At 44.2% G+C, this 18,721-nt stretch overlaps 1 protein-coding gene across 1 annotated transcript; it reads right to left on the bottom strand.

Moving 5' to 3' along the window:
• Nucleotides 1–3,741: 3,741 nt before the first annotated feature.
• On the bottom strand, nucleotides 3,742–10,576 carry PPP1R14D (protein phosphatase 1 regulatory inhibitor subunit 14D). Its single transcript, XM_009947735.1, has 4 exons — nucleotides 10,394–10,576; nucleotides 6,117–6,212; nucleotides 5,875–5,907; nucleotides 3,742–3,810 (listed from the first exon to the last, which is right to left on the bottom strand). Exons 1-4 carry the CDS (start codon nucleotides 10,574–10,576, stop codon nucleotides 3,742–3,744), a joined length of 381 nt encoding a protein of 126 aa, XP_009946037.1.
• Between the last annotated feature and the right edge of the window lie 8,145 nt (nucleotides 10,577–18,721).

The raw sequence follows: 18,721 nt of genomic DNA, 5'->3' as shown, positions 1-18,721 counted from the left end.
CCTGTGTCTTTTCCAAGCAGTTAGCAGACACTTCTATTCTTACTTTACAGCTGCTTTTTTGTTTGTTTGGTTTTTCAGTATCTTCCTATGAGCTGGTGCGCCACTTGCAACATTTTGCATGCTTCATCAGCCACAACCGAACCTTGAGCTCCTCGTGCAGTTTGGCAGCCTGGGTCTTGTAAGCCCTGCCCTGTTCACATCAGTAGTAAAGGAGCAGGTTACAGCCAGAAGCAGTTTACTTAGTTTCCTGGCTTGGTTTCTGTGGGGCCATCCCAAGGAATCCAGAAATGCACCCAACCCAATACCTGAAATAGAACTTAGTCATACGTGGAAGAGTCTCTTCAGTCTTATGCACACATGCCAATGATTTCCCTGTACCACTAATGGACATTTTTGTGGCTGCTGAGCTTTCTGCATGTGAGTGGGCATTTTAGTGGCAGCCCAATCACTTTCCCCTGAAAAGCCATTCCCACTGTAGCTGTTGCCTCAGTGACCTTCATGTAGAAGGGTATCTAGATCAGCTGTCTGCAAACGTAGCTGAACCTGTCATTGGGAAAGAGGAATGCTGCGTGACCTTTAAGTGGGCAGTGCACTTTTAGCTGTGTTGCTTACTCCCTGTCTTTGTCTTTGGAAAGGTGGTGGTAAACAAGTAAAGATACTGGTAAACAATCAGTTCCTGACAGGCCAGATCAACTTCAGTCAAAGCCATTCAAGAACTGAAGAGAGCTTGGTATCTTCAAGAAAGAATCGGCTGCTTTGCTTCTGTCTTTACAGCCTGCCATGACGGCACAAGAAGATTCTTTTTCCTTCTCAACATATGTTGTATGTGAACTATCAAATGTAGGCTCCACCCCAACAAGAATTCAAAATAGTGAAAACACAAGACTGAACTCAGATTAGCTTACAAAGAGAGGTCTCAGCTTACTTAAACTGCATTAACTTGCATTTGCTGTGGTTCAGGAGCGTGCACATGGTCTTAAGTGTTGTAACATGGTCATATGTCCAAATGTATCAGCCAGGGTATTTTTAAAGGCCATATAAGTAAGTGTTGATCATAACTAAAGGAAAATTGCAGTAAAGGGTATTGTATACACCTTCATAAACCTTCAATTAGAAAAGCATGTGAACTTTCATATATTCTGAGTTACCTTGGTATAATCAAGAGGGCAAAGTTCCTTTAAAGAAACAGCCTTATGCTAGTGATGGTGCTGAGAAACAGGAAGTTGACTAGAAGCTGTTTGTAAGGAGAAAAAAAAAAATTTAAAAATTGAGTTTAGTCTATCTGTATGGTCTCAGCTGAGAACAGCCAAAAAGTAAATAAAATCAAGTATAATTTACTGCTATTACAAACTAAACAAAAAAGAAGTTGCTCCGATTGCCTTATGTTGCTTTTTCTTCAGCACCCGTGAGCTAAGAAGTCATCTAGCACTGGCCACATCTTGCTTTGTTTGCTGTGATCACACTCTGCTCTTGAAGCGCTCTCATGTAGTGATGTCCTCATGTGTCAGAACCAACTGCGCAACTGCAGCTTACTCTTTTTCTACTACTTGCAGAAAAAGCACAAAGACAACCTCTGTCAAGTAGAGTTTCAAGAACCTGTTTTTTTTCTGCCTTTTGACAATGTCTGCCTTAAAGCATAGACAAAAGTTCTCTTTGTGTCACTCAGTATTGAGGGAATGCAGAACAATGCCCAGGGTAGAAAAAAAATCTCTTGAGCCAGAGGAGAGGCATTTCAGGTCTGCTGTTGCAGCTCAGCAGAATAATACAAAGCCTACCTGGTAGGGTACGTAATTAATCTGGACTCCTATGCACTACTGTACTGCAGCTAATTACAGCTCTACTTTAGGCCACTCAGCTCATGGCCTGTCCACCTAGATTTTCCACCTGAACTTCTGTTTGAACCTAGTTTTAACAGTGCTCAGAGCTCTTTGTCAGTGTGCTGCTTTCCTTTCTCAAGGGGTGTAATACATGAGTCTTAGCAGGTGTCAATCCATGAGCAATGCCAGATCTACAACCAGTGCAGCTCTGGATTTAATTGCGTTGTTGTTATTTTACTTACAAAGTTGAGACTTCAGGAGGGCAGGCATGTCTTCTTAGCCCCTTACTAAGCCAAAAATGGCATGTCCCTAGGGCTACCATAGATCTATATGGACCTGATAAAGAAGGACTATTTCTCCAGCCTAGTGAGTGAGGCTTAGAGCCTCTTAGAGCAGCCTTAGGACAAGGTATGAGCTGCATGGCTTGCTAACTTTGTGGAGGCTGTTGCATACAAGAACAGCAAGCCCTTAACATCACAGTTGTTAACTGCAGCTTGGATTTTGTCCTTTCAGAGATGTGCATAGCTCACAGCTTGTTCACTGACACTTCTGCTGGAAAATAGGAGGGAAGCAAAAGGGACTATTAAGACATCACCCTGTTACTGATAAACATGGAAAGAGTAATGTATTTAAGGTACTGCTGGTCCAGCCCAAGAGTTCTCATTTGTTAGCTAACCTACATGTTCCTTTTGTTCCAGACTTGGCCTCTTCTGTCCCTGTCTGACAAAATATGTACTCAAACACTAGCCTTGAGCAAACTGGTACAGAGGAGCCCCTCTGGATGTGACTCAGCAACTCATCTCTGGTGGCAGGCATGACAGCATAGGGGCAGGCCATAATGTGAGAGTCTGCTCTACCTAAGAAATCAGCCTCCATTTGCTGTCTTACTTGCTAGCCACATGTCAAGTTACTGACTTGCTGAAAGGCTGGATGTAGTTTCCTCTCTGTTTTTCCAGCCACACTTTAGTTGTAGCCAGAAGAGTTTGTGCAGCAAGACAATGTGTCCTACTTCTCATTTGTGAGACTAACCTGTCTGCACAGGACTTGCTGCAAGATGCTCCCTGCTGGGAAATCAGGAGAGGTATTTTTTCACTTCAGTTTTTCTTTAGTGTCTAAAAAGAGAGCAAAAGCAACAGTGCATGGCTGGTTTTCTCTATTTTAATATACAAAATAAGCATTTTTCCAACATCTTTTTAAATTGTGAGAAAAATCATTCCCAGTCCTTGCTGCTTTAGAAGACACTTCTGAATCATTAAGTCCTAAATTCCACAAAAAGGAAACCCAATCTCTCTTCCACTAGCCTTAGCAGCTATTTCACTAACTTCCCCTTAAGCAGACCAGGTGCGCTTGAACATTTTCCTTCCATCCTACTGTATATCTTCTGTCCAACCTTCATGAGTAACAACAGACTTTTTAAGTCCTATTAAGCACGTACAATGCTGTAAAGTCAGGTGCAGCAGTAACAGGCAGAAGATCACAGCTGGGTCCCAGCCAGATTGAAACAGGGTGCAACTTACTAGTAAGTAATTTTCCATGTTGATGAATGAGTGATAACCAATGCCTTGTTTTCCTTGCAGTGGACGGAAAGAAAAAAGTCTTGATGAGCTCCTTAGAATTGTATTCAGTGCTCCTCAGCCAGCATGGAAATTCCTAGAAGAAACTAAAGGAAGGACATCTTGTCCTGTTCCTCAGGTTAACATGCCCTTTAAGAATCAGGAAAATGTACAATCTAGCTCGCTTCTGTATGCGTAGATCTGGAAGGAGTGGAGACTTTAAACCACTGGTACAAAGTTCACAAATTTGGTGATGTTTCTCAATAACAGTAAGTCCTAAACATACTCTGAAGGGATGCTGGTGATCCTGGTTTTTGTGGGGAAGATAGACGTTTCCTTGTGACCAAAGCTGGATGTCCATGTGGGCAAGGTCATTTCTTCTGAGGACTGGTGACTCTCCGGAGACCTTTCAATCGACTAAGCAATTCCGTAATGAAGTCCTACAATAAGAATTGGTTGAAGAAGGATGTCATGTTAATTCCAGTACTCACCAGCCCAAAGAGTACTATGGCATTTGCATTATTCCGACATTTGCCTTCATGTTGAGCAGAAACCAGAATTCTGACATGTATTGAGCAAACCTATCTTTTAGCTTAGGAAAGGAGACCTTTTGATGGATCAGAAGCGTCTAAAAGCCCCTCTACTACCCATCCCCTGTCTCCCTCTGGAGCAGCCATGTTTACTGTCTCCCCAGGAGCCAGCCTGCCCCTCTTCAACTCAGATACCTCCTTTTTCCACCTTGAGATGACCTCGTGATACTGTTGTCCTCTGTTAGATTCCACTGCTTCCTGTTGTCACCATAACCTCCTGCCCACTCCTGCTGCCCTCCCAATATAGGGCAAAGCAAGCAGTCCCTCTCGATGAACCTGTAAAGCTCCATGTTGTGGATTGCAAACCATCTCGGAGCTGTGCCAATTCTACAAGGAAATGGCAGGCAGAGAAGAGGTGCAGCAAAACTCACGTAGGACTAATGATAACTTGGAGCAGGGGTTGAGGACAAGCAGAGCAGATAGATGAGCAATTAATGGAGATAAACTCCTACTACTTTGCTGACACAGCCAGGGACTATGAACTAAACTGGACCATCTGGTTATTCCAAGCAGATGTCAATGTGACTAGTGCAAACTTGACCCTCTGCATGACAAGTAAAATCACCATGAAGGAGTGTGCAGCCTTTCTTCACCTGAACAGATAGCTACATGTCCTTGTAATTAGGCAAGGTCACTGGAAGCATTACAGCTTGTTAACATTTGTGCTGTGCGGAAGCCCAGCTTCCTCGCTTGGGTGATCAGAGGTTGCCTGCTATAGCGTGCTCTGAAAGTAAATGCCTAGGATCATACACACCTTTTCAGTCAGTCCCTTCAGAGGAACCCAGTTTGTTTCCTCTGTGTGTTTTCTGCAAACAGGCTGCTGTGATCTAAGTGGACTGGATTCAAGATCACCAGGGTGAAAGTACATATTTTTGCCAATGGGGCAGCAGTATCTCTTTGTAGTTAGCAAGTACCATGCTGTCTGCAAGACACTTTCGTGGCTCATGAATCAGTAGAGCAAACTCTTTCCAGTTATGTCTCTAGGAATGTGGGGTTCTTGCCTAAGACCTGAAATTCAGACACTCTGAAAACTATTTCACTATTGCCAGCCTTGTCTGCTGAATCCTGCCAGGAGACTATCTGTAATGATTGCTACAGCTGAGTTTAATTTCAATGATAGTCATGCATCGACCTCATTTTCTGTATGTTCATCATTGTACAGCTGCATAAGCTCGATAAGATGTGGAGACTGATGAATGATGTCAAAACACAATGTTCACATGCAGTGCATGTGGCTGAAGCAGTGATGGGGGATGCCTTTTTGCACAGGTATGCCCTGCAGTGAAGGCAGTTGCCATGTGGCACATGCACTATGTGCAAAGTATTGGGCTCCACTCCTTTGGACATTGTGACAGCTTTCTGGGATTTCTTTAGCTCTCTGACTCAAAAACAGTACTTGTAAAGTTCACATGTGAAAGCAAATGTGTAAAACTAACTTAAGTGGCCACTGCTTAACAATTACCTGCCCAATCCATCTGAGGGCCATCCTGCATTCTTGTCACTCCTCACACTAGAGTGGTTTAAGCTAAAAATGCATTTAGTTAACAGCGTGCAAGATGGTTACGTAAGCTGTATCACTGTCTATGGCTTTTCTTCCCTGAGGACAAAATAGCAACTCTGCCTGGTCAGCTTAGGATGTCTAAAACATGGAATGAACTTTCTTTGGTTGTAAAACATAATTCCTTATTTGCTCCACTGCTCTGCCTTCATCTCACCCATGGAGATTTACGTGTATTTTTCTAACACGGCAGGATAAAGTGGCAAACACCTCCCATTGGGAATTACACAGATCTGCAGCGTCATGTTAGGCACAGCAATACCTTGGCTATCCGGCCAAGCAGCATCAAAGACACACTCTTACAGCACAGTATAACATATATATGTATATATATATATATATGGTGCTTCACTCACCTCTGTTGGGCTGGAGCACTCATGGAGGATTTCCTAAAAACCAAGGAGGAGTGATTTTAGTATTTTGTAAGTTGACCTGTTTTCCCCTCCCTACAAAAAGGGTATGTAATCTTACTGCACTTAACAGGCTAAGACACAGGGAAGCATCATGCAACACTGTATGCATGTATTCTGTATCCCACACACCACTGCTTCTCTTTATGAAGTCCCTAACTTAAAGTCACCAAGTCCTTCTATCTGACCTGTAGTTTTAATTTCTGTTCTTCATTAGGGACCTCCAGGAGATCTTCAAGATCAATTTGTGGCTCAGGAGCTGCTGCCTCTGTTTCCTCTCTTAGCTAAAAAGCAAAAAAAAATACAGTTATCAAACCTTCAAACTTCTAAGAACTCTAGAGGCCATCTTTAAAGAATTGAGCAGCTGAGAAGGAACTAGTACAATAAAACTATGCTACAAAGTTGCTAAAGATATAAATCATCTCAGAATAAGGAGGTTCTTATAAAGAGGGCACAGATTCCAGCCCCTCTGTGGTGTCTGCTACAGCCACACATACTGATGTGCACATTCTTCATCTTTTCCCACCTCAACACTTGATACCACTGCTCAGGGATGATCGTTCATCATTGGAAGACCCTTTCAAGAATATCCAACTACAATTGCCAACTGCAATGCAATGTAAGCGAGCCTTGGACAACCCCCATCTATGAAGCGTTCACTAAATGGAAATCCAGTGGGCTTAATCTTAGAGAGGTACAACTAATACAAGGAGGTTTTAGGCTTTTAGGCGAAATACATTTACATAGTTGGTATTTATACTAAGGCTTTTTGCAATAATGGAGAGAAAAACAATTATGCTTTTGAAAGGCCTAACAGCATCTTGCCAGCTTTCTCTAACAGACACGAGAGGGATGTCAAGTCTCCTTTAATGTAAGAGAGACCCCAGGCTTTGGTGATTGGAGCAATAATCTTGTAATGCATGGGGGTGTTAGTTGGAAACACTCATAAACTTGATTACAGACACAGTTTAGCTCCACGTGTCTCTACAAGACTGTAAGGAAAGCAGGCTGTGGCTTCCAGTGTATTTGCAAAATGAATCTTTGACAACACAACACTAGTGATATTTTAACACAGTCATCAGCAGAATAAGCATACTGAGTAAACAGCACAGTACTTGATCGCTGGGTAACATTTATGAATGTGTATGTAAAACATTAAACAATAAAGACAATACTTACAGGAAAAATAGAAACTTGTTCTGAGCAGTCTCTGATACCAAGCCAGAAAGGAAGTAGAAAACCTTTGTCCAGCTTTGTTACGCAGCTGACTTGACAATATGTAGTAAAACAGAATTGAATACATTATACTGTGACCGACACAGCATTTCTCCTTAAAATAAATAGTTTTCATGTGACTGTTTGGACAACAGGTATTGATCCAGCCTGACTTTGTCTCTGGCTAAGAAGCTAAATAGGCCAGGAGGGTGAGACAGGGCAGGAACTGCCTTCAGCTTTCTGCGCCTAGTATGGATGGTATTCTGGCTTCCACATGCAGGGAATCATCCTGAAAAATCAAAATTGTCTTCCGAGTCTTAGTTTTGTTGCAAAAAGCCTCGTGACAGTAAATAGCAGAGCATTCAGATTGTCTGTATCAGGAGGCGATGTTTGAACTAACTTTGCTGGCATTTGAATCTGCAATGCTGTTTAATCTAACTGTCACACACGTTTCTGGGAGACACTGAGGAACACTGCACTGCCAAGGGGAGGTGGAGCAAAAGAAGAAGCTGACAAAGAGACAATGCAATGGAAGTGGATGGATCCAAAGAAGCCCAGACTAGCAGGGCTAACTGCATAGTCTTGCCACAGTGCACAGAGGAGAGCAGGAGGACCTGCTGGAGGCCTGGGTGATTACAAGTAATTTACTGTGCCACTTGTGTTGTTTATTTGAAAAGACCCTATGTAACCCCCTGTTGTACCCTATTAACAGTCTCTGACCTGGCACAGCATCGTGTTATGTAGTTCCTGGTAGCAAATCTCTTAGATTGACCCAAATACACCAGGAAGCTGGGAAACCTGTTGTGCTGGAGAGGTGCTAGCAAAGGCAATTCCTGTAAGGGCATGGCTGGATTTCTCACACATGCCTGCTGGGATTTTGTGGTGGGGAAAAAAATATCCCCTTTGGGCAGCGACTCTGATGACAGTAAACAGATCCTCATTCTCAGAAACCCAGAAGTGATAATGGAACCTGACTTGTTTTTCTGACACCTTTACAAGTGTGCATCTGTAGACTTGGACAAATAGGAGTAGCACTCAGGGAACCTCATCTTGGATTATGGTACTGGTAGTACCAAGTGCTTCTTGTCAGTCTCAAAAAAAAAACCCCTCAAACCATCTCTTTAAAGCTGCAATAAGGGCAAGATGTTCTCCTTGCTTATCTCTGGCAAATCTCAACAGTCAGGCTAAGGGCTCTCTGAACTGAGCTACGAACCCCAGGGACAGTCCCTTAAATGCCAGTGCAGGCATGGCTCCAAGCAACACTGTCGCTGCCGTTGTCCTTTTGCACAGCCTTCACTCACCAGGACCACCACTCTAGCACTTCTCAGACATGCTGAATTTTGTCTGCCTGACTAGGTCTAGCAGTAACATCTGCTCCTACGTACACTATATAATGTTTCATAGTGCATTATCCTAAGATACAGCTGAGAATGTATTACTATAGTTTTATAGACTATAGAAAACAGCTTGAAATTCACTATTAAGTCTTGAAGAGATTATGAGCTTTTATCCTTTGTCATTTTTACTAAACAAGGTATAAAATTGTTTGGTAACTCTAAGAATGTTAATTAACAGAACAGGAGCAGTAATATACTCATTTTCAGAGGAGCCATGCATTTGCGACAGAAGGGAGGACCTTTTTTCTCCATATTTGTTTTCTACTGCATGTTCTTTGCATATGCAGGAAATTAAACCAGAAATTAACTATTTTTCTCTCCCACCATGGCATGAGAACCTGGTATGTTCCCACAAATTTCGAATAGGAAACGCTCACACAGAAAATGATTATAATAATTATGATGATAATACTAATAAACAACAACAATAATAAAGACAGCCTCAGAGACAGTTCCTGAAATTTGGCTCTTCAGCTGCAGAGCTGACATTGTTCTATGGCTCTCAGGCTCAAAAAACCAGCCTGGGCAGGCAAAAGCTTCTCTGTACCATCATGGCATATTGCACAAAAATCGCCTTTCCTGGGCTGTTCTAACGTGCCCACTTCCACTGTTGATTGCAATTTGGAACTGCTGATGCTCAGAGTGGAAGACTAAGCAATCATCAGCTCTTTTTAACTTGTATCTCAAAAATGTGCTTAACACTGTGCTGGGGTGCAAATACAGAAAACAAGGCAGAAAGGGCTTGACAGTTCATTTACTCTGTCTTCATCCAGGACATGAATAAGCTGTTTTACACAATTTGTTAAACCCATCTACTTCTTCTGTTGAACACGTACTGGGTTGTGAGTCAAGAAAGCTATGTTCTCTTACTGCATCAGCCATTGCCCTACAGATAAAAGCAAAACCCTTAGTCAAGATATTTAAATGGGTTTAAGACCATCATGTACAATGTGGGAAATCCTTTCACACTTTCCTGTAGCATACTCCAAAGGAATTACGTCAAACAAGGAAAAGCACTATCCCTTCTGAAAGCTCCCAGTGTAAATGCTATCCATCTAAGCACAAAATATGAATAGAAGTGATACTTCCAGGTTAAAATTTCAGTGTACCCAGCCAGTGCTGGAACTAGACTTAAATGTCACACCATCCTGAAGAAAAAAATGTCACATACCCTGCAACAGCTCAAGTAAAGACTGGTACTCCTGGATCTGTCTTAGTGGGACAGCTCTCAGATAGGCAGGAAGAATTTTGCAGGGATTGTTCCTTAGTGCAAAGGGAATCTCAGGCAAAGAAGACACCTTTGGGGATTTATGAAGATGAAGGTTTAAGATGTCTCTGTTTGAGCATGTTGGGTTTTTTTTTCTTTCTTCCCCTTCTGCCAGTAGCGTGTCCAGACTCTGCAGCTACAGAAATGGCATTATCCAGAGTGTCTCACCTGAACAGCAGCTACAGCTACACTGTTGTGACCAAAAGGAACAAGGGATACACTGATAATTCTAACCCAGCTAGCTTAGACACCACTTGGAGCTCACCAACAAGCAGCATCCTGGGTTTGTACATCTCTCTAGGTTCTGCTACTTGTGCTGAGTAATAGCTACACCCTCACACACCCCCAGCAGGTACAAGACCAGGCAGTTTAAAGCTACTTGGCTTATACTGGTGCAAGCTTCTCTGACTGCAGGCGCACCAGTCACACAGAGTGCTGTAGCAGGTGGCAATAAGACACCTAATGAAGACTGAAGATGAGAAGCTATTTCCAGTAAGGCAGAGCAAGCAAACTTCAGTCACAGCACACAGGGCCTCTCGTGCCATTCACCTGACGAGTGAGGGGCTGATTTGCCCCAGCTACTCACCCGGCATTGGTACAGCTCCTGCAGCTGGGTGTTGATCCATTCCTCCAGGTCTAGCCAGCGCTGTAGGTCTTTGCGGTTGTACTTTATGGTCAACTTGCCCAGTTTCCTTGGTGACGATTCCTCACCAGGTTTCTCTGGTGTCTGGAAAGTCACCCGGGACAGCGCGCTGGAGTTGCTGGCCATGCTCACCGCTTCCTCCTCCTTCTCCTCCTCTGACAGCAGGAACTCACCTTCCCGTGGGCTCCCTTGCTCCTTTTCTCTGTCTCCTTTAACTAAGGCCTCGCTGCAACTAGTGGCTCACAGTACAAGCTGCAGCGTTGGTGATCCCAGGGAGAGATGAGGGGGAGACCATACGGCTGGGGCAGCAGCCAGGCTCTGCAGGCAGAGTTACAGCAGCAGATTCTTGGGTTTCACCATTGGCTGTGCTGACAGGAGCAGGGAGGCAGGCAGAAGAGTTGTTGTAATAACATCTGTTGTTAAAAGAAGCCAAGTGAACCGGGGAATTGATGAACCGAGTTTGTTAATATTTAACACAAGTCAGCTCCAAGAGATGGGGAAGGAGGAGGTTTTAAATTACTGTTTTCCTACAGGCATAACTTACATGCATGTGCAATTCCAGAGGGCTGATCCATACATAATGCATTGAATCCTGCTGTGTTCAAGGGCCAGGAGCCTCTGTAAACTACTTTGTCTGCAGCTACAGGGCTTAGCTCCCATTGAAATGGTGTATTTAGCGTTTTGTGGCGAAAGCACTGGACCCAGCACAGATGAGGAGAAGTGGTCTGGAGTCAGGTGGCTACATCCACTTACAAGAGTGGGAATACTAGGTCAGTGACACTGCAAGCCAAACTTGGGCTCAGCAGTCCCATTTTTCATTGTTCTACTATTTGTAAATTTATTCCAGCTTTCTCAAAAATTTCTGTAGAAATGCCGGTGGCCTGAATTTAAGATCATTTGAGCAAGGCACTTCTGAGATTATAAACTGCTATTGTACTATATATTATCATTGCTTCATTTACAATCTCTTTCTTACTGGAAGTCAGGTTAAAGGTCTGCAGCATTATTGCCCTATGCCATTTTAGCAGGATGTGCGCAAGCAGCTCTGTTCAGAGGAAGGGAAATCAGGCCGGCTGTGTTTATAGGGTGCCAAGGCACTGGGACACCTGTGTTCCCTCTAGACACTGTATCACATCCCTTTATTCATCTGTTCCCAGAGCCCTCCGGCAACCTGCCCAGGGAGCTGCCCTATCAAATGGATGAACCAGCTGAGACCCTCCATCATGAAGCAGATCCAACAACCCCAGTCTCATGATTTATGTGGAAAAAGCAAGTAAGTCTCTGCTGCTCCTGGCAGCCAAGGTACTTCCAGTTTGGAGACCAAGAGCTAGATAAACCAAAGGAAGAGTAGTCAACCCTTCTCCCACTGATAGCTGCTGCTGGGCAGCATGGGGCAGTCTGAAGGGGGGCTGGTGTCCTCTGGAAGTGGTATCCAGTCCCCCTGCCAAAGCCACATCCTTGTGCCCAGAGGGATGGTGGTACAGCCAGCCAGCAACAACTTGTACACAGGGTGATAGAAAACTGGGCAGGGCCATTCCAGCCCTTCTTTTCATGATGAATTTGAGCAAAAATTAGAAGATTTTTCTGATGGAAAATTCCACAAAACAATGTCCTGAAACTTGCTTCCACATCAGTAAGGGATAAAGTATTGAAGTATACCTGAAACTGCTATCGTCTCCTTTGCATTTCAGACAGCCTAAAATTTCCATTCAGAAGACAGCTGTCAGCTATTCAATTTAAGCAGCTTTACCCATTTTTCCTCATTGCTTGGCTGTATCCTCCCTCTAATTTAACTCCTAAAACTCTCTTATTTAGACCAAAATTTCCCAGAAAAATCCATGCTGTGAGAGGCTCAGAGCATACTCAGTAAGCGCAGATTCTTCAGAGATTCTTAACTGTCAGAAACCTTGCAAAACCCATGGAACATCATATAACGTGTTTACAACTATTGGCTTTTCAAAGGTTCATATGCTGGCCAAACACGGACAGATTTTCACAACAAAGGACACACACTGCCAGATGACAAGTTCCCATCTCCAAACAGAAGTGCTCTATTTTATTATTCAAGGACTGACATTTTTTTAACAGGAGAAAATAACCTATATTTTCTTTGGTCCTAAGGAACTCCAGACAGGTTGGCATTAAGACCAGAGAAAGAGTACCAGACTTATAAGAGAAGTTACCTGGCATCCCCGAGTCAGTCTAAAAATTTGCAGCAGCTGAAGGGCTGGCAGAGAAGTTGCTCCCTTCCTCCATGCCCTGTGCTGACTCTGGTGCTCTTCGTTGAGCAGTTCAGTCCAACTCTACATGAAAGGTGGAGTTTGCCCTGTTAATCTTCTGCCAACGTAGCTGAATTTATGAAGCACAGGATCCAGAGATCATGGGAAAGGTGTGAGAAAGAGGGAAAGGGGAATACAACCTGCCCTAATGGCTCTTCAAACAGCTTGAGCCACTGTTGACTTGTAATCTCACTTAAGCACAAGAAATGTGCTCAGATACCACATCTGAAAAGGTCCACAGGCAGAGTCATCCCACCATCCGTACTCTGTCGACAAAGTAATAAGCAGACCTGGTGCCCTTGTGATGCTCTATCAGTGTCACCCTACAACAGAGTAAGACATTCAGAGGCCCTCTCAGGAAAGCTGTAAGCCAAATGAGCCAGATTACAGGATGTTCATCATACTGCTTTGGGTTACATAAGCTTAGTCATTAATTCTTTGTAATAAGGTGGCAGTATAGAAACAAATGTTTACAGATGAAGTAGGCTTCCTCCAGTAATAAACTATTTTAATCTATCATTAAGGCAAGAGGAAGAAGAAAAAGTGTGCAAGAGCACTCCATGAGAGTGTGGTAGAAGTTCCTGCAGGCACAGGATTGGGACCCTCATACAGGGTAAGCGATATTGTCCCCTTTGAACACAGCAGCATCTCCTACAGGTGCACCAGCCACCTGCCAGTACTGGTAAGTGCCAGCTGCCACCAAACAAGAAGCAGCTGCATGACTCTTTTCAAAGTGCTGCACCCCATCCTGTCCTTTCCTCACACCGTAGCAGATTCAGGTGGCCAAAGGGACAGAAGGACATTCACCATTTTGTTTGGACATGCACAGCATGGGGGATCTGGGAGATCTCAGACATGGCTGGGAGATGAGATCTTATTTTCAACCTAGTTATCTCTCCTTATAGCCTTGGGAATACAACCTGGACCAAAATTTCAGAAGTGAACACACACTTGGGCAACTAAGTCATCTAATCAGACAGCCTGTTTTTTCGCAAGAGCTGCACACACGTAAGCTCCAATGGAGCTCCTGCTGCACTTGCTGGTGATCACGTCCTCTGCAAATCTGCTTATCATTTATGTAGGTGAATAAAGGGGGTTTAAATGTGGCCAACACATTTGAGTGTTAGGCTGAAACACTGCGCCTCAGTTTCCACGTGTGTGACCTGGGGTTGCTGCTCCTCCAGGCCTGCCCTAAGAGTGAGGGTTTGCCTCTGAAATGAGAGAGGGATTTGATACTGTGGAGTTGGGCTTTTGTGACTGTCTATGGCCCCAGAGAGAGCCACCAAACCAAGCCGAGCATCCGTGTCATAGTGCCAAGCAGCTGTGACACTGATCCCAGCAGCAGAGCAGCCAAGTGCATGAGGCAGATCTGGTTACATTCCTCTGTTCCTGAAGCTAATAATCTCCATCCCACACCTGCGACCTAAGCTGGTTCTCTCTCTCTCCAAGCTGACGGCTGTCGTGCATGATCAATAATTCAGCAAGGCCCCAGCTCATCTTTCCAGAGAACCAGGTTGGCCCCTTTCCCTTCAGTCCCAGCCTAGAGAGGAACATTTCCCTGCAAGACAGTCCCTCCACCTGTTTTCGAAAATAATCACTTTCCCTGTGGTTGCAAACATGACAGTTAACACAAAGTAAACCAGGGAAGACAGCGGAGGTGACTATCAATACTACATTGACACCACAAGGTAAAGAGGTTCCGCACCCTCCTGTAAACAGGAACAGGCAGATCAGAAAATGTAGCCAGGGCTGGAGATTCATAAAATCCAAATCCAGTGGGCAATCCCAGTACACCCAGTATCTTGACATCCATCATCTGCTCCCCTTATCCTCCAGTGTCTCCACAGGAGCTTGGAAACCAAAAAGGCTGCACTATTGCCCCAGAGCTCTAGCAAGAAGAAGAAGAGCATATCACCTTCTTCAACTCCTGGAGACTTAAGGAAGCAGCTGGGAGTTTCCAGCTCACACAGTCCCCACCTCTCACCTGAGCAGTACTGCTACCTTCCCACCAGCACACAGAGATGCAGTCAGTACACAGTCAGGCAATCAGTACTCAGTCTTACTCCTCTCCCCAATGGTCTCATCTTTCATAAGGCAATGAAAGGGCACTGAGAAGGAAGAATGCTGAGAGACAGAGAAAAACATTTCCCAGCTTAGTATTTGACAGATCAACCCAAAATTGCACTATTTGGCACTGCCTTAGAAAATAGACAGGTCTCAGCAATAAAGATAGGAGGCCAGATGAGCCAGCCTGCCTGCCTGCCCTCCCTCCTGCCTCTGTAACTGGCAGTCAAGTGAAGCGTAAGGGCTAATGGCTCATCAGCAGCTGAGAAGGGTAAACAAGAAATAGTTGTACTTACTGCTTTGGCACGCCAGAGGAGTAGCAAACCCTGGACTCTCTCCTTATTTAGGCAATTAATTCTGCTTATCTTTGTCCATCTCAGACATCCTGTAGGTAGTGGAGTGAGTAAGCATCTCCACTGAGGAGGAAGTTCTGCCTCCCCTTGAGTACTTAAGTGAAGCTGACAACATGAATTAGATGCCAAATGGATTATTTGGGGATCTTTGAAAACCTGTCCGTGTTGTTTTGTTGCCCTTCCTCTTGTGCTGCTTTGCTGTCTCCCTACAGAAAATGGCCTGCGGCACTGAAAGCCTTACCAGTGTTTTCATGTGGCACAGATGTTTCAGCAAGTCCCTGAATGGTATAGCTGGAGACAAGAGAAGCACTGGCTGAATAGATGAAGGGGATCCTCCTTGTTTTACAGCCTGCTTTCAACATTTCAGGCCTGCAGAGCCCATCTGTATAGTGCTTGCACCAAGAAGTTTATTGCGACCTGATCCCCTTTGAAAGAGTGCAACTACACTTGCAGGGAAATCGCCTTCCACACACACAGGGAGAGCAGCTTTTCGTGGGAGGCAGTGGCAGCTGGCCTGAATGTGTTGAAAGTCACAAGATTTCTGGGGATGCAGTCACTGTAGGAAGTGACAGAGAACGAGAGGCTGTAGGGAACCCCACGGCCTATCCCGTTCCACCCGGTGCTATGAAGAACAGCTTAGGTTACCTATGGGGACCTCAATGGGAAATGTTAAGTTTATTCTAGTTCCTGCAAATTGAAGGTTCTTTGCTTCACACATTTCCATACCCATTTCCCTGTAAAAGCCTAGTGTAGGAAAAAATGCAGATACTCTCTGGCTGTAACTAGTCTTAATACTAGGCTTCTTTCCTTTTCCCTTTCCTTTCCCAGTGCTCCTGCCCTTAAGGGTTTACATTGACAGCAACGTTAAAATAAAAGCCAGTGCCATGCAGGACTGTAGACAAGAACTTCCCCAAAGAAACAATATACCCTCATTGTAACTCACTTCCCCAAAGCTACCCTCAATGCTATGGGAATGGCTCTTGGGAGGACTCAGCAGCCTGTCATCCTTTCCCTGGCTTTGTTTCACAGGACCAGTGGTTAGTCATGGCCCGATGAGGTCCCTCCCTGTCTCCTTCCTTTGCCACATCTTTATGCCATCACTTGCATCCGGGTCTCACCCCTAAACAACACCAGGAGGTTTAACTTGAGGGCAATACAACAAAACAAGCAAGCAAACCTGTCTCCCAAGTGTTAATTACACATGGAGCGGTTCCCAGGTAAAGTGCAGCAGAATGGATTTGTCTGCAGCAGCTGGTGGGACAAGGTGCTGCCAGGAAGTCATTGCAGACAGTGATGCCACGGAGCTGGGCTGCAGAGCAGGGCAAAGAGGACCTGGTCCAAGTTGTCCTTATTTTTCTGCTTGTTGGGGTCACTTCCTTCTGAAAGGTGGGTGTTCACCTGCTGACGGGTGCTGGGGTCTCCATAGCAATCACAAAAATCAGGTGACGCAGGCTCCTGCACTGAGTTTGTTGCAAGCCATGCGTGTCTAAGAGCTCTTATAATCTTAGTCAAATATTAAACTATGGTGTGGTTTATCCCTCCCGAGTCATCTCCTGAATAGTTATTGCCAGACTGAGAGCGGACACTTCTCAAAGACAGACAAACGCTGACTCACTGTTTCAGGACCCCTTAAAAACACTCCTAAGTCATAAAATCACACACCCTACTTTCCCTTCATGCTGATGTGAATAAGACACAGCTTATGTGAAATCATTGTTTTGGCAGAAGATGGGGGCTGAGATGGGATTTCTAGGTTAGGAGGGCAAAGAGAAAGTTACTGAGTTGGAAGGAAAGCTCCTGCAACAGAGAGATGTTCCTAGCAGAAGTCTTTGATCTTGGGACTAATCTCAATTAAAATTTTAATTACTGAACTTCTCCTGAAGGAACTGGGCAGATTTAGAAACTGTACTACTGGCACAGTGGTGGGATGCATTCCTCCTACAGTAGAGAACCAAAAATGTGACATTTGAAGGTCAAATAAACAAGGCAGGCCCATCTGCTAAGCAGAAGAAAATAGGTCAAATTTAAGAATAATAGAGAATTTAAAAAGTAAGACCACATACTTAGGAAATTGTCACCAAAAAAAAAAAGCTGGAGACTGATCAGCTGAAAATGGCAGAGAGTAAAAGACCAAGATCCAGAAAACATGTACTGTTTATAAGCTGGCTCTGCACTGAGCCTATGAGTGATACTAATAGGATCCCAAGATGTATTCAACAACATAGTTCGAGAAGACAGAAGATTAAACACTTGGTTCTTTAGACTGTGGCATAGAATTTTGTAACACATATTTAATAATTAATAAAACTGAAACTGGAGAATGTGCAGAAAAAAGGCCATTAGGGTAACAGAGGGGAAATGGAGACTCTACCATGAAAGAAGTGACTGAAAGATCGTGGCTTGCTTGCACTAGCAAGCTGAAGACTGAGTTAGGATATGATTTCACCAAAATAAATACAGCTGAAGAAGACGAAAGAAGATTTTGAAATGAAAGGACAATACTGCACAAGAAAACTGAATATAAAGTAACTATAAATACCTTTAGGGTGATCAGCAGAAAACCTTGCAGCAGGACATTCACACAGACTTCTACTGAGAGCAAAAGCTAGTAAAACCCCCAGCTCTAAACACGAGGTTTGATCAGCTTGTGAAGGGGCTCATCCCTCCATAAACATTAAAAAAAAAAAAAAAAAAAAAGAAGGGGGTGGAGCTAGAGATGCCAATCAAGGAGTCCTCCCAGCTCTGTGTTTGTAGGAGTTACATAATCTGGCCCAAGTAGAAGAGACGTCATGTCCTTCAGGTTTGCAGGAAACCCTTGACAGAGATTTTGTAACACAACACTACTGCTGAGGTAGATTGGGTTATTGGCAGTTAGACAAAAATACCAGACCAGACTGTTTAGGAGCAGTTCTGCCAGTGTGGATATCCAAGCACGGTCACTGGTTTGCAAAGGGGATGAGGCCAACTGCTTCCTGAGCACCTGAGCAGCATGGTCTTGTGTCAGGGAACTGCACTGCACCTCACCTGGCTCCAGACTGAAGGCTTTAAATACTCATCCAGGAAAAGGTTTCCTCCAGGTTAAATACGAGAAAGAGCCCCCAGCAGAGTGCCTCAGGCAGTGCAGAATAGAAGAAGGAGATAACCTTGTTGCCATTTTTATTTCTCCTGCGTGTGTTCAGAAGATGCGGACATGTCCTCTCAGGACAGCGAGGTCAGCTCTCCCTTTACCACTTGCATGGTCTGCAGGTGGGTCCTAAAGACCTAGTGTAGAGATGGGGTTTGAGTGTGTGGGGGGAAACACCCATGCCTCTTCTGACAAAGATTCATATAGCCAATAAGGAAAACAAACATCTCTGTGCTCTGCAGACATGCATGTTTCCTACTGCCCTACCATTTATTTTCATGGTTTAGGCTTTGCCTATTTTTTTTTTTTTTTTATACCCTACCATAGCCAGATCAAAGCTAAACAGAAGTCAGTACTACACATGAATGTCAGCATCAGGCCGCAGAAAGTCATAAGAGGTATTGAAAAATAATATTTCCATGACATTACATTCCCATAGTGTTTGCGTGTG

This window comes from Leptosomus discolor, chromosome 3, assembly GCF_034619465.1.
Source record: "Leptosomus discolor isolate bLepDis1 chromosome 3, bLepDis1.hap2, whole genome shotgun sequence".
Classification (NCBI taxonomy): Eukaryota; Metazoa; Chordata; class Aves; order Leptosomiformes; family Leptosomidae; genus Leptosomus; species Leptosomus discolor.
Note: the sequence above shows the minus strand (reverse complement) of the source record. Positions and strands in the feature narration are given on the sequence as shown.